This window comes from Perna viridis, chromosome 6, assembly GCF_037379345.1.
Source record: "Perna viridis isolate PV_CMFRI_1.1 ecotype Kerala chromosome 6, ASM3737934v1, whole genome shotgun sequence".
In the NCBI taxonomy this organism is placed as follows: domain Eukaryota; kingdom Metazoa; phylum Mollusca; class Bivalvia; order Mytilida; family Mytilidae; genus Perna; species Perna viridis.
The window spans coordinates 7,732,403-7,747,414 of record NC_142450.1 but is presented as its reverse complement, the minus strand read 5'-3'; the positions used below and the strand labels follow the sequence as shown (position 1 = coordinate 7,747,414).

Here is a 15,012-nt window from a genome sequence, read left to right as displayed (position 1 = left end):
ATGGAAGGACTGACAGAGTGATCACTAGAGGGTGACCTACACTTTTTGTAAGAGGGCCTTAATTAAAAATGGTATATAATATATAGAAAATTCTCATAAAACAAGAGATTGCTTACCAATTCAAATAGTACTGACGTGCTACCATTCACTATAATGATTCATACCAAATATTAAATATGCCACTACAATAAACCAAAGAAAAGTGTGATCAAAGGAGTTGGATTAATGTTTATATGATAATTTCAATATCCCTGTTGCTTGTGAGGGGATGGCTTAAACCATTATATTATTATTCTGGGTGTTGGTATAAAGAGAATAAGGACAGGTTTCAAAAGAATACTTTCATGGCCACCTTTGCAGATTTAGTTTGTACTCAAATTGTACATCTTTATGTTTAATAGAAATATTTTTCAACAATTATCTTTCAACATGATTTTTTGAATACTTTCTTTATAGGATGAACAAAATAACAAAAAGTTCATATATTAACATTTTAATTCATAGGCATAATACAATAAATACAATTCATGAACATTAAAACAATAATGGCATCTTCAAAAGATCTCAATTTGTGTGTATAAACCTCATTTAACACAAAAATACAAATAAGATACTAACAAACAATTTTACATCTAAATACCTGTAAATTATGCTATTTGTGAAATGTAAAAAATATTTAAGTTCTTTTATACTTTAAGGTAATCGTTCTCTTCTTTTTGCAGTTTTCTTGATGATCTGAAAGAGCAGATATACTTTCGTCTATCGGCCCACACATGGATAAATTAAGGACATGAATGTAGCATAACCTTGTGATTCTAGTTACTGTACAGAATTGCCTCAATATGAAAACTTTCTTACAAGTATTATTTAAACATATACTGACAGGGAAAACTTGAACAGATTTTATAAGCATTCTTTTGTTACAGGCATTACTCTATAGCTTTAACTGGTTTCAAAGCACTAAAACTGGTGGATGTTTGAATGCATTTTTAAAACATTTTACACCATTATTTCATTCTGTGTGATCTGATAGATAAATTTATTTAAAAAAAAAAATCAATACGAATCAATCAGTCAACTTCATCAGTTGTAACTTGTTTTGGTTTTTCTGTTTTTTCTGTTTTGTCTTTTGTTTGTTCACTTCCTGTTCCATCATCACAGTCCTCATAGACAGCATCATCGTCACTTCCTTCCCCATCAACATTATGCCCCTTCCCTGCAGCATTTTCCCCACCTCCTGGAACCCACAGGCCTGAATCAACACATCTCTTAATATGATAGGATGCTTCTTCTTGTGGCATTTCTGCGACAACCTTTTGTAACAAAGCTATGTCTTTCTTTTCAAAACAGTCTTGTAATACCTGAAAATTAAATAAGATTTTAAAAGTATTAGCAGTTGTAAGTAAGTAGTAGCATGGAAAATCTGTAATAAAAAAAGTAACAAAATATCTGTGAGACAACTGTCTTTGTCAAACCATGACATTTCAAATTAGTGTATTATGGATAAAATATAACAGAATTAGCAAATAGGAAGTCCTTGTTACACATACCCAAAATAAAATCCTACCATATGAAACCCTTATATAAAGTTTGGGTCAAAATACCAAGTGATTGCAACATTAACTTGCAAGGAAAACTGTTAAAAAAGTGTGATGGACAGACAGACAGATATGGGTAATTAGTTAACACTTCCTTCCCAGTCCAAGTATAAAGACTTCCCTTACTCTTTAACTTCCACTTCAAAGAACAGATATAATCATTCCAACTAAATTATAAAATCATATAAAAGCTAAAATGACTTCATATGCAGAACTCTGAAAACACAGACAAAGTTGTTTTTGTTATTCTATTTATTTACCTGTGGTAAAGATTCAAAGACTTCAACTGGGTCCAAACCTCCAGGCCCAAGTCTCTTCTTTCTTTCCTCCTTCAAAGGTTAAAATACCAATATTAACATACAGAGAGCAGTGAATAATAGGATAATTAATTGGAATGTATGAATAACCAAAATATGATCATGAATACCAAAGAATGCCTAGATTTAACATGCACAAATTAAATCTTACTGCATTCTTGGCACAAGTTATTATATTTTTGTTTTTCACAATAACCAATTGATTATCCCATTTAATAAACAGATTTCATCCATAATTTGTTGCTATTTTTCACATAAATTTAAAATTTTGTGAACAGCTTATTGATATTTGTGTTGTGACATTTTAGCGGGAGAAAGTGCAAGTGTATAATTACCGAATTTATTTGCAGAGATGATTTTATGAGGTCTACAAACAAGTGAAAATTGGCAAAATCGGAAGTACCGGTAAATATACAGTAAAAAATGAATCATAACGGTAAAATCCGGATTTAAAATAGTGGAATTCCACGAAAAGCGGAAAAAAATCATGTCTGTATTTCACAGTGAATTATCGAAAGTTTGTACACTGGGAACATTCGGTAAATCACTGCCATCTATATAATTATTCAAAATTCTAAGATAAAATTCAATATTCACCAATTAAAAAATCAAATGTTTTTCATTAAATGTAGCACAACACTAAAAATTTTACATTTTATTGTGGTAAAACATCCTATGAGAGATATTTCATGTATTTCAGGAAAATATTTTTGGCCAATCCAACAGTCCCTACTAGTCTGACACCCTGAGCAAGATCTTCATTGTTCTAGCTCACAGCAGCAACAGCTCACAGGAAGACATTTTACCCCACTCTGACACATTATTCTATGAGCCAAGTAGTTCTCATTCTATCCCTTTAATATTGTGTGCTTTGAAAAACAATGACTAAGTGACTAACAATTGTAAAGCCTTTGGTATAACTTAATAAAGAGGTACCAAGAAATTATATTTAGTAAGCCCATTATATTAGAAAAAAAGATGTTACCTGACATCAATTATAGATACCAATCAAAAACTTATTCCATTTGATCATTGAGCATTTAAGAAAAAATTCTTAAAACAATACCTCTTCATATTCTTGAATGGCTTTATCTAATTTTTCTTTGGCTCTGGCTCGTATTCTTTCTTTAAACGACTCTAATTCACTATTAAAGGCTTCCATATACTGTTTCTCTCCCATCTGAATTCTAAAACAAACAAAAAGATAATAATTTTACCTATATAATTTCTTTTTTTTTTTCCATTTTCTATCTTCATTTTGGAAAATGAATTGGACTGCAAAATAGTCTCTTAAGCATGTTAAATAAGGTGTAAAAGACACTTTTTTATGGCAAGCCAAAGTGAACAAAAATCAATATTTTGTAATATTAGAAAATGAATTTGTAATATTACGAAATCATTTTTTTTAATATTAGTAACTCAATTTGTAATATTAAAAATTCAATTTCTAATATTATAAATTCCTGATTTAGTAATATTATAAAATATCACACATTTTGTAATATTACAAACTGAATATGTAATATTAGAAAATGAATTTGTAATATTAGAAAATCACTTTGCAATATTGCAAAATCAGTCACATTTTTTAATATTTTCTAATATTAAAAAATCGTAATTGAATTCAACAAGTCCATTTCCTAATATTAGAAATTCAATTTCTAATATTAAAAAATCTTTTTTTTTAATATTAGAAATTCAACTGAATTTTTAATATTAAAAAATGATATTTTGATATTAAAAAATTGTTTTGTGATATAATAAATCTAATAATAATAGAAAATGAATTTGTAATATTAAAAAAATCATTTTTCAACATTAGAAAATAATCATTTTTGTCCCCTTTGGCTTGCCATACTTTAAATTTATACAAGAGTGGTAGCTGCGAAACGTAGCTCTAACTATTTTTTTGTATTTTCTTTATCTCCCGTTGAAAATATGCACCAATAATAGTCTTTATGTACTTGTACATATAATACCTTACCTACTAATCTACTAATAAAATGTCATTTATATCTTTTAAAGCATTAGATTAAGTTCCATTTACAGGTAATATGGACATGTATAATGACAAACAGTCAGACAAAATGGCTTTTTTGTATTGGGGATATAAATATACATGTATTACATTTTGCTTCAAACACATATATTTTAGCAAAAACCTCTACATTTTGTAATTGTTATCAAAAACATTAATTATCCCGCAATAATTATCTTGAAATTTGTTAAATGAAGCTTACTATTTAATGTTTAACTTGAAGAGAAAATCAGTACAATTATCAATAACAAGATATGCACACTATGTTGTCCCCCCACTAAACCATTTCTGTCAATTTTTGGCACTAATGAACTAAATATGTATCATTACCAAAGTTGTATGATAAATGGGAAGTACATAAGTCAGTAAGCTGGATAGGTGAGACATGCTACAAACCAAATGCAAAAGCAATACACATAAAAAATCAATGCATTCCCTAGAATAGAAGCTGAAAAATCTGTTACAAAAATTTCCATTACGCAGCACCTAAAAATACTTGGTCAAATGGTAAAGCAAAGAGCCCGAAATGGGGAAATACAATAATAAAAGTCATCATGCAAAAACAATGTTGCCAATATTTAAGCATTCCTTCAAATAAAAGCTGAGAAATCTGTTACAGGAAAGTGTAATAGACAGATGGACAGACAAGGTGACTGCATATAAACCTCAGCTCTACTGAGTAGAGGTATAAAATGTAAATACCTCTGCAAATAAACTAATCCACTGCTCAAACAATATTACCTGCTAAAGAAAGGGGAGACGCATGCTTTGGGATTGATGTCCATAGATTTGGCAAGTTCCAGGATAAAATTTAAAACTATCAGCTGATGGGCTACGTGGTTCATTAGGTCATGTTTCTTAAATAGAAAAAATAAGATATGTATAAAAATGCTAAATTAACTATACATAATTATACAAAGTAACATGAACACAATATAAGAATTATTACAGCTTCCTAAAATATTTCATGCTCACAAGACAAGAATCATGAATAAATTATGATTTACGTGTGATTCCCACATCACTTACACATGATAAATTTGACTTACAAATAATAACACAACATAAGACTATGACTCTTTTGATAGAGAATGGTAAAAAAATAAAAAATCACAATTTGGATTATTTGACTATAAACAAGGATATATCACTATCTGGTATCATCTTTTTATTTCATAATATGACCCTGAAACATTGGTTCAATGTTCTAAGATGTTTTTATGGTAAGTTAAATTGGTGTCCAGTACCATTAATTGGGTTAATTTAGTGGTTGCTTTATTTTGGTTTATTTGGCACTTCTTTTAAAAGTGCCAAAATAAAACACACCAAACCATATCATCTTCTATTAGTAAGTAATAAATGTAATACAACCAAATATATAGATGTATGAAAATAACATTGTGAATACCACAGGACTTAAACCTGTAATTTTTGTTCTCAACCTAATTACCTAATTATCTTGTTACAATTGAAAGGTCAACATATTTAAGTTTATAATAACATTTTTACAGTTCAATTATTTAAGTTTCCTTCCGTAGTTTTGAAAGTTATAGGAGTTGATATCAGGTCATGTGGTCAATTTCAAATTAAGAAGACTTCTGGTCTGGTAGCTATTTGAAAAAATGTTGAAGTAATTACTGAAGTTCTTTAAGCCTAGACAACAGGATTTATTAATTGAATCTACCAATGTTGAAAAACCTGTAGCAGATATTTGAAATGAAGAACTGGAAGAAGTATATGTATCTAGTCCAAATTCAAAAAGTGTGGAAGTTATCAAACTCTATCACCAGCCGACAAAGCCAAATTAGATGGTTTCTATCACAAAATTCTAACCCCAAAACAATTGTACATTTCAAGGATAGCTTAATTTGAAAGTGACTTTAGACAGAAATTTCAAAATGTCTAGAAAGTGATCCTGAGTGTTAAGTTGCAGAGTTAAAGCAATAAAACCACTTTTACTCGGAAGTGCCTTGAATAATAAAGTTCAAACTATTTATCAGTGAACTAGGAAGAAAAGGGGGGAATATAAACACTAGAATTGTAAAGGCTCTTGCTAAAGGTGTTGTGTTATCTGAAGACAGAGCTTCGTAATGCAAAAATTGGGGAGGCATAGACATTACAGGCAACTGGGCACTTTTGATCAAGAAAAGAATGAAGTAAAAAGAATGGGAAATAGCACTGCTAAACAAAAAATGAAAGATTTTGGTGAAAAAAAGGCAAAATATTTGAAGGACATAAAAACACTAGTTGACAAACATAATATACCACCTTGGCTCATTATAAATTGGGATTATACAGGCATACATTTAGTACCAAATACCAGTGGACAATGGCAGAAAAGGGCAATGAAAAGCTCAAAATAATTGGTTTAGACAATAAACATGAAATCACAGGTAATCTTTTCAATTTTTTGTAACTGGTTATGTATCTAAGAGTAAAAAAAAATAACAAGATGAATTCAGTCTATACAACATTAGAAAAAAAAAACAAACACAATATGACCTTTAAATCTATAGTTATGGTAGATTTCATAAGTGATTTTCAATTTAGTCCTAGGATCTACCACATTGACATTTTAAGAACATGATCTAACTAATTACCGAAAATGTTCAATAAACAAATTCATTCACAAAGCCTTTGTAACAATTTATTTGTTAATTAATGTTACTAGTATGGTAAATGTACATGTATGTTTTGGTGGTGTGTTCAGCTACCCATAAAACTTAAAATTGGTATTTAATTTTTAGGTGTAATGGCTGGATCTTCAGTGGTGACATCCTCCAAACACAGTTATATATCAGGGAAAGACAGATCAATGCCCTAAAAAAAATAATTTTCCAGTTGACTGGCCATGGCATATTATCCATACAGAGAATCTTTAGGGCAACACTTCCACATCCTATGAATATATAGACAAAATCATCACTCTGTATGCACTTGATGTTAATGACACATTGGATATTTCCTGAAATGAAAATGGACATGCTAAAATAAAAAAAAAAAATTACTAAGATACTGAATGTTCAATGTCAGAATTAACACTTCATGAATATATTAATTGTCAAACTCATGACCAATCAGCAATGCCAGCTTTGTGAAATCTGTTAAAAACTATTCTTGGATTCGCTTTCAGGTAATCTAGGGCAAACACAAGCCATTTTGCAATTCTGACATTGAACATTTAGTATCTTGGTTATTTTTTTATTTTAGCATGTCCATTTTCATTTCAGGAACTATTTTATTGTCTTAGCTTATGAATTGTTTGATATATTTTACTGATTTCTGTCAAAAGAATAATTCAATGTCTTTTTTTTTATTTTAACATGTCCTTTTTCATTTAGGAACTATTTTATTATCCTAGCTAATAAAATTTTCAAACACTTATTTTACTGATTTCCTTCAACAGAATAATTCACTGCCTGTTTGGAAAATAAACCGTTTTACACTCATGGCAGATCATTTTTTTCCATTCATAAGTTTCCAACAGTGTTACATTACCTGCCTGAAGTATTTTTGTTTGTTTTGTTTTTGTTTTCTGTCATAAAAAACACCGAAATAAAACACTGATTAATCTGAAACCACCAAAATTAAACGTGTTTATTTTGACAAAAAACCACCAAAATATGCAGACGCCAAAATATCCCAATTTACTGTATAACCAGGTGTCCAGTTTGTTCGCTGTTGTGCTATGGTCAGGTTCTAAGTTAATTCAGCATTTTCACAGTTTTCACAGTACATACCTCTTCCATTTCCAGATCTATACACCAGATGACAAGATAATTAGCAGATTCTTCACATACTAAGTCTTGGTTATCTGTTAGGTATTGCTGACTATCCCTATACTGTTGTAACATTCCAAACTTCTTTATCTTGTCCTTGTATTTCTTTACAAATTCTTGCTGCAATACATTGACTTATTGAAAAGTTTGCATTACATTGAATCTCTAGGCATTAAAAAGTCACATCAACATACTGAAATATGCAGTCGAACCTGTCTTGAGTGAAATGTTTCAGGTGGTCACCAAGACAGGTTTGTGTATACAATGAGTTTTAGTATCTAAACAGAAAATATCATAGTGATTACAATAAGCTACAATGAGGTGTACTGTTCCAACCTGATTTAAAGAGGTAAAAAACAAAGTGCAAATCAGCAAAATTGTAAATAAATATACAGTAATAAAATACTTCACAAAGCATAGCTTAATATGACCGCAGATTGATCCCTGATGAAATGGGGCAAGTATGGACACATCATTTAAACTTGATACAGCTTTGAATTTTGATTATGATAAGATATTTGGCACAGGATAAGAATTTTACCAGAATTGAATCAGTCACTTTTTGGCCTCTTATTCCTAAATGGTTGAAGTCAAAATCTCCAAAATCAATCTAAACCTTCCTTTGATCGTATGGCACTTTTGGTACAATTTCAAAGAGATTCATTCCCTTTTACCCAAATTAGCCAAAAATAAAACTAGAGACCCTAGAGAGCCTGAATCGCTCACCCGGTAAAAAAAAGTCTTTATAATAAGCTTTCTAAAGCTGGACTCTTGACCTCACCATACTATTGTCACAAGAATCATTTAATCAATACAGAGCACCTTAGTTATCCACCTGGTGTCATATGATATTTTGACCCCCAGGAAATATTGACTCCAGGTTTGATTTATTGCATCAGGGGGTTAAAATATCACAGCAGGGGTGATTAAAATACAGGAAGAACGGGGTTAAGTTATCGCATCGGGGGTGGGGGGTGGGGTGGGGTGTTAAAATATCGTAACAGGGGGTCCATTTATAGCATCAGGGGGTTAAAATGTAGCAGGGAGGTTATATATCGCAGCAAGGGTGTTAATTTATCGCAGCCGAGGGATTAAAATATCAAAGAAGGGGTTAAAATATCACAACAGGGGGTTAATTTATCGCACAAGGAGCGTTAAAATTTTGCAGCAGTTGAGTTAAAATATTGCAGCAGGGGGTTGAAATATCAAAACAGGGGCTCAATTTATCACATCAGGGGGTTAAAATATTGCAGCAGAGGGTTAAATTATAACATGGGCTTAATTTCTTGCAAAAATAACTGCAGTAGGGTTTAATTTAACGCATCAGGGGGTTAAAATATTGCAGCAGGGGGATTAAAATACCATAGCAGGGGGTTCAAATATTGAAACAGGGGGGTTAATGTATCATGCCAGGGGGGGTTGAATTAATTATCATAACAGGGGGCTTAATTTATCACATCGGGGGGGGGGGGGGTTAAAATATCATAGCTGGGGGTTAATTTATTGCACCAGGGGGGGGGTGTAAAAATATCGCAGCAGTAGGGTTAATTTATTACAAAAGGGGGTTAAAATATCGCAGCTGGAGTTTCAAATATGGATACAGGGGTTAATTCATCATGGCAGGGGGTTAAATTATCATAACAAGGGGGTTAAAATATCATAACAGAGTTAATTTATTACAGCAGTAGAATTAATGGTTAATTTATCGCACCAGGGGGATTAAAATATCATAACAGGGGTTAATATATCGCATCAGGGGGTTAAAATGTTGCAGCACAGGGTTAAATTAACTGAACGGGGGGGGGGGGTTAATTTATCTCACCTAGGGAGTTGAAATATCTAAGTATTGAATCATCCATTGAGCAACTTTCATTTGCCTTTTCAAGTTATAATACAGTTTCTTTGAGGCTTACTGAAGGATTTCCATTAAAAATATTTGGGATCTGCTATATATCTTGAAATATATTTAATTGGTTATAGCATAAAAATTCGGGCAGCAAATTTTCCTTGTGATTTCCGTAGTAGAACATCACCAAATCTTAAATTTTAATATCTCCATTGGACTACTTTTAATCGCACTTATATTTCCAAAAATAGCTTCCATGGGGCTAAAGGATTTCCAATAAAAATATTTGGGATCAAGACAGACATGAATCACTTATTATAAACCCTTGCCTGGTTTTTAGGCAGACCTGTACTTAAATATTGCTCTCTGTATGAAGTTTTTAACTACTTTTAGCTCTTTTGAACATTATTGTCAAGGATAAGAGAAATAACCCTACAAAATTAATATTAAGGCTGTTATTTGGAAACTTGTAGTTCAATATCATAGAAATCTATTAATTTTTATGCAAGACATTGGGAACACCAGGATAATGCTCATTGCTGGCCCATTTTTGTTTTCTATTTCAAATGGTTTAATTCATGACCCTAGCATCAACCATAGCTGTCCTTTTGTGGTATGAATCCTTTTGTACAATTTCATTGGCATCCACACATTTTAGCAGAACTTAGAACTTTGTCTGAAGTCATTGTGAGGACACCAGATAAAAAAAAAAACTGTTCTAGACCCTTTTTGGCCCCTAACTTCCAAATTGTTCAAATCACAACACTCAGAATCAATGCCAGCTTTACTGTTGTGGTATGACATCTTTTGGCACTAATTACTTGTGAACTGTTCACTTATACCCACGTTAACTGTGTAAACACAAAATGCAAATAGATGTTAGAAATAAAATGCGTAGAAAGTTGAAAAAAAAAAAAAATCTTTAACCCCTCACTTAGAAGTTGACATTTTTAGCTTTCCTGGCCTAAAAGGCCTTGACAGCTATTGCCATCAATTGGAGTCCATTGTCGTCGTCTGTTGTCCTTTGTCATAAACAAGTTTTTATTTTTTATCATTATACACTACACTCCCACATAATCTCATAAAACAAAAATTCACATATCTTATGAAATGGTCATTTAATAAATCTGGATCTGAATGTATTTGTTCCAATACTTATAGATGATTTTTCAGTAACAAAAAACATGAAAACTACTTCTTTTGACACTTGAATTCCTGTTAGACAATATTTTCGTTCAAGTTGTTCGAATTCCCATGGGACCAGTTGTGCACCACTTACTTGACATAGGTCCATCCCATCATGCAGAACTATTCTACTCCCTGCAAGACTTGAGCTAAACCCAGCTGTTTTTGAGTTGTTCACATAATTCTGCTATTTTACCATTTAGTACATGTACCACAGCCATGTTTTTGTAAGATTGTTAAAGATGTAGTATGGAAAATTCATGCTAAGTTTTGTTTCAATCCATCCAGTAGTTTTATAAGATAAGATTTTCAAAGTTGGAAATGTAAAATTCAGAAAAAAAAAAATCTTTCCACAACCCATAACTCAAACATCCATCTACAGATTTTTCTGAAAATATTGGCATAGGTCCTTCCCATCATACAGAACAATTTTATCCACTGCCAGATTTTACCTAAACCCAACTGTTTTTGAGTTATTTGCAAAAATCCTTAGAGGTGAGCTGAAAAGTTGTTTTTTTGGGGCATGGTCCCGTTGATCCCTTAAAATTTATAAAAATTTAAGAGATACCTGATATCGGAATATCCAGAGGAATATGAAATTTAATTTTCTTTGAAATCTGATCAAAATTTTTTAAATGTTTTTTTATTGGGGGCATGGTCGCCTTTGGCCCTTACCCTTATTTGAACAATGTAAGACATATCTGAAATCTGATTGAAATATGCAAGCAGGGATTATAATGAGGAATCAATACAAAAAAATCAAAATCTGAATGAAATTAAAAAGTTGATTTTTTGGGATGACCTTTATAGTTTGGAAAATATAAGAAATATCCAAAATTAAAAAAGTGCAGGCAGGAACTTTTATCAGGAATCTAATAAAAAAATTTCGGAAATTGAACAAAAAATTTAAAAACAAGATTTTTTTGGAGGTGTTGCCCAATTTTGTACCTCTTTGACTCCAAAACAGTTAATGATGAGCCTACCCTGAAAATTTTTTTTTCAACAGAATTTCAAAAGTAACTGATTGACATCTGAATCATAAAAATCAATCAACAATAAACTATTCCTATCACCTAATAATAATACCCATTTTCTCCCTTTTAGACCTTTATTAAAAAAAAATGGTGGGGTAAAAACCTCCCAAGGTCCTTAGGAACTATGTGTAAAAACTTAAAAAATATCACCTAAATCTCTTTCAAATAAGTTCCTTTGTTAAAGAGTGTCAAAAACAAATTTTGTGCCCACACTTGTCCCAAGATCAACATGTTGCAAGTTCAATCATACTGCACTTAGCAAAGCCATGTATTTGCATTTGAGATAATCTGTAACATGTAAGAAAAACAGATAATACATTGTAATACCACTGTTAATTCAGTTATACCAATAGAAAGCACAGGTCTTTTAAGAAAACCAGTCATATATTTTAACTCCTAGCTTCTATAAATTAACCCACTACTGTGATCTTTTAACACCCTACTGCAATAAATTAACCCCCCACCCCTGTTACAATATTTTAACACTCTGGCTGCAATAAACTAACCCCCCTGTTATAATATTTTAACCCCCTTGCTGTGATAAAATTACCTCCCCCCCACCCCTGTTATGATATTTTAACCCCCTGCTGCAATATTTCAACCCCCTCTTGCAATAAATTAACCCCCTCAACAATAAACTTTTCCTATCAATTCTAATGATAACATCCTTTTTCTCCCTTTTAGCCCTTTATTTCCAAATATGGTGGGGCAAACACCTCCCAAAACTATCTGGCCCTCTACCATGTCCTTAGGAACAATGCGTAAAAACTTCAAAAATATCACCTAAATCTTTTTCGAATAAGTTCCTTTGTTAAAGCTTGTCAAAAACAAATTTTGTGCCCACACTTGTCCCAAGTTCAATGCATTGCAGTTCTATCATGCTGTAAGATTTCAAGATTTTTTCAAAATTTTAATAAGATAACTCAGACATAATGAATATGTAACATGGGAGAATTGTCATATATACACATAAAATAATACATTCAACTTAACAAAATAATAATATAGTATTCACAATAACAAAAGACAATATGTCACCAAAAGCCAATTGAGCATGAGGTTAGGGAAATTAACTCTGTATGCTTGGCTCCAGTGACTCAGGATATGTGTGTAGGTTAAGACTCTTTTACTGATATGTGGCAAAGTAACTACAAATAAAGTTTCAACAATTTAATAATAACAATAGCCAAATGTAACCAAAATATAAAATGCACTATTAAGATTGTCACAGTTTCTTGTTCTGTAATATTAACTTTCAAATTTAACAATGTCCAAATTCACTAAATCCAAATCTGAATGAATTTGATAAAGTCCAGAAGGTTAAGTTCTGATATGGCGAGTACTGGAATCTGTTCCATGAAAGTCAGATGCATCAGAAACGTTTGCGGATAGCTGGTTATGGATGATTCGGAGTGACTAGAACTAGACGACTCTGTAGGTTCTACTGTATTCCTTCTGTGCTGTTGTTAACTTCACTGTTGCTGTTTCTAACTCTATTCTATATTTTACCCTATCATTATATTCGTTTACTTTCTTCAGTCTATTATGGTCCAAAACTGACAATTGCTCAAGACAGGTATGTATTTGAGCAATATTAACATTTGTTTTAAATATGCCAAAAGCTAATTATGAGATATTAATTAAATGAAAGATGAAAAACATTTGTCACTCTAATTAAGCAATTGAACAATAATAATTAAAAGAGAGTAACATTAATCCATCTGTGACATTTGACATATTAATCTCAGGTCTAATTCCTTAATTGCTTACAAAAATAATATAGACAAGAGGAACGAAAATTGATTCATAAAATTTCTACAAAAATGTTAAAAATTTGTGCAATGAGTTTTGCACCTATGACATATTATCCTCCCTCTCAAAAATGTTTGTCCACAAACATGAATAACAATAATATGTATATCACAATCAATATAACAACTAAAACTGTACAATGAAACAATGTAAATATAATTATGTACAAAGAATTGGAATATGAATTCCTGATAATTGTGAATATAACCATATACAGAAAAGTAATGTCACTAAACAAAAAGGTCAAAATTTAATGTTCTTAATTGAGTTCCTGAGGCTCACTAAAGAACTGCAGTTAACATAAAATATGGGTCAGGAGGCCATATCTCATGTTTACTACAAATCCAAACATATTGTGCAAATATGCAGTGAAACAGTTTTACTTAATTTTTTGTTTTTTGTGTACCCATAAGGCTATAAGCAGTATATACATAAAGATAAAAAAATTCTGACAATGACCATCACCTTGTTTGTGTGGTGTGCACACCTGATGTATACATGTACATTGAGTACTGAGGAGACCTTACAATAATGCATTAAAATGATTTCCATGGAAAACTAATGCGACTATATTATGATATACATTTACAGTATAAAATAATTTGAGACTGATACTTGAAACAATTAATACATTGGAGGACCTGTATTTCCGAACTAAATATACTACCATGGTAGTTCAATTTCTGTTTCATATTGTTGTAACAGTTCATTGATCAAAGAGTTCATTGCTCCATTAGGCACTAAATTGTATGATACCCATTCTTTCTTTCCATTCTCAAATCTGACCTCAAATACCTTACCACAGATTCCACCAAGTTTTATGAATGGCTTCTCATTGCCATGTTCCTTCTTGAATTTATTTAACTCCTTCTTCTGTTCCTTAGTGCAAATTTTAAAAACTTCTCCAGTTTGCATGATGTATGTGCAGGCATGATCGTGGGCTGATGTCATTGGTTGCCATTTACATGTTCCATGATGTTGTATAAGAAAGTATGCTTTCCTTTTGATTAATCTGATTGAAATGAGTTTCTCAGTTGAGTTATCAATATTGTCCATGGTCTGAGTCTGAATACTAACTTTGTCCGCCCAAGTTTGTGAAGAACTAGATGTTTTGTTTCTATTTTCTACTGTGCTAACTGTGTTAAAAAACTTGTGCTTCTGAAGCTTGCGCTTTTTTCTTCTTCCACTCGCTGTGTATTTTGAATGATACTCTCGGCAGAGTACTTCTGGGATCTTACGCTGAAAATGCCATGATGTTTCTTGATTTTTGCCTGTAAATTTGATCTTGTACAAAATTTGTCTATGATATTTAGCAGATTTAATTACTTTCTCTATTTCATTGACTTCAAAATGTTTACAATTGCCTTCTTCACAGTCCTTCCATTTTTGCCTATTTTCTTGCA

The 15,012-nt window shown here is 31.5% G+C and overlaps 1 protein-coding gene across 2 annotated transcripts in view; it reads right to left on the bottom strand.

Annotated features, from left to right (window-relative positions):
• Nucleotides 1-477: 477 nt before the first annotated feature.
• The window catches only part of LOC148613510 (hsp90 co-chaperone Cdc37-like), a 37,703-nt gene continuing 23,168 nt past the window's right edge, over nucleotides 478-15,012 (bottom strand). The window contains exons 7-11 of one of the 2 annotated variants that reach the window (XM_088586832.1): nucleotides 7,694-7,852; nucleotides 4,695-4,810; nucleotides 2,982-3,102; nucleotides 1,859-1,927; nucleotides 478-1,361 (exon numbers count right to left, since the gene is read on the bottom strand). In XM_088586832.1, coding sequence (XP_088442958.1) covers nucleotides 1,071-1,361; nucleotides 1,859-1,927; nucleotides 2,982-3,102; nucleotides 4,695-4,810; nucleotides 7,694-7,852 — 756 coding nt within the window. In that variant the 3' untranslated portion in view covers nucleotides 478-1,070. The remainder of the gene's footprint in view (nucleotides 1,362-1,858; nucleotides 1,928-2,981; nucleotides 3,103-4,694; nucleotides 4,811-7,693; nucleotides 7,853-15,012) is intronic. The other variant, XM_088586833.1, reaches the window with a different exon arrangement.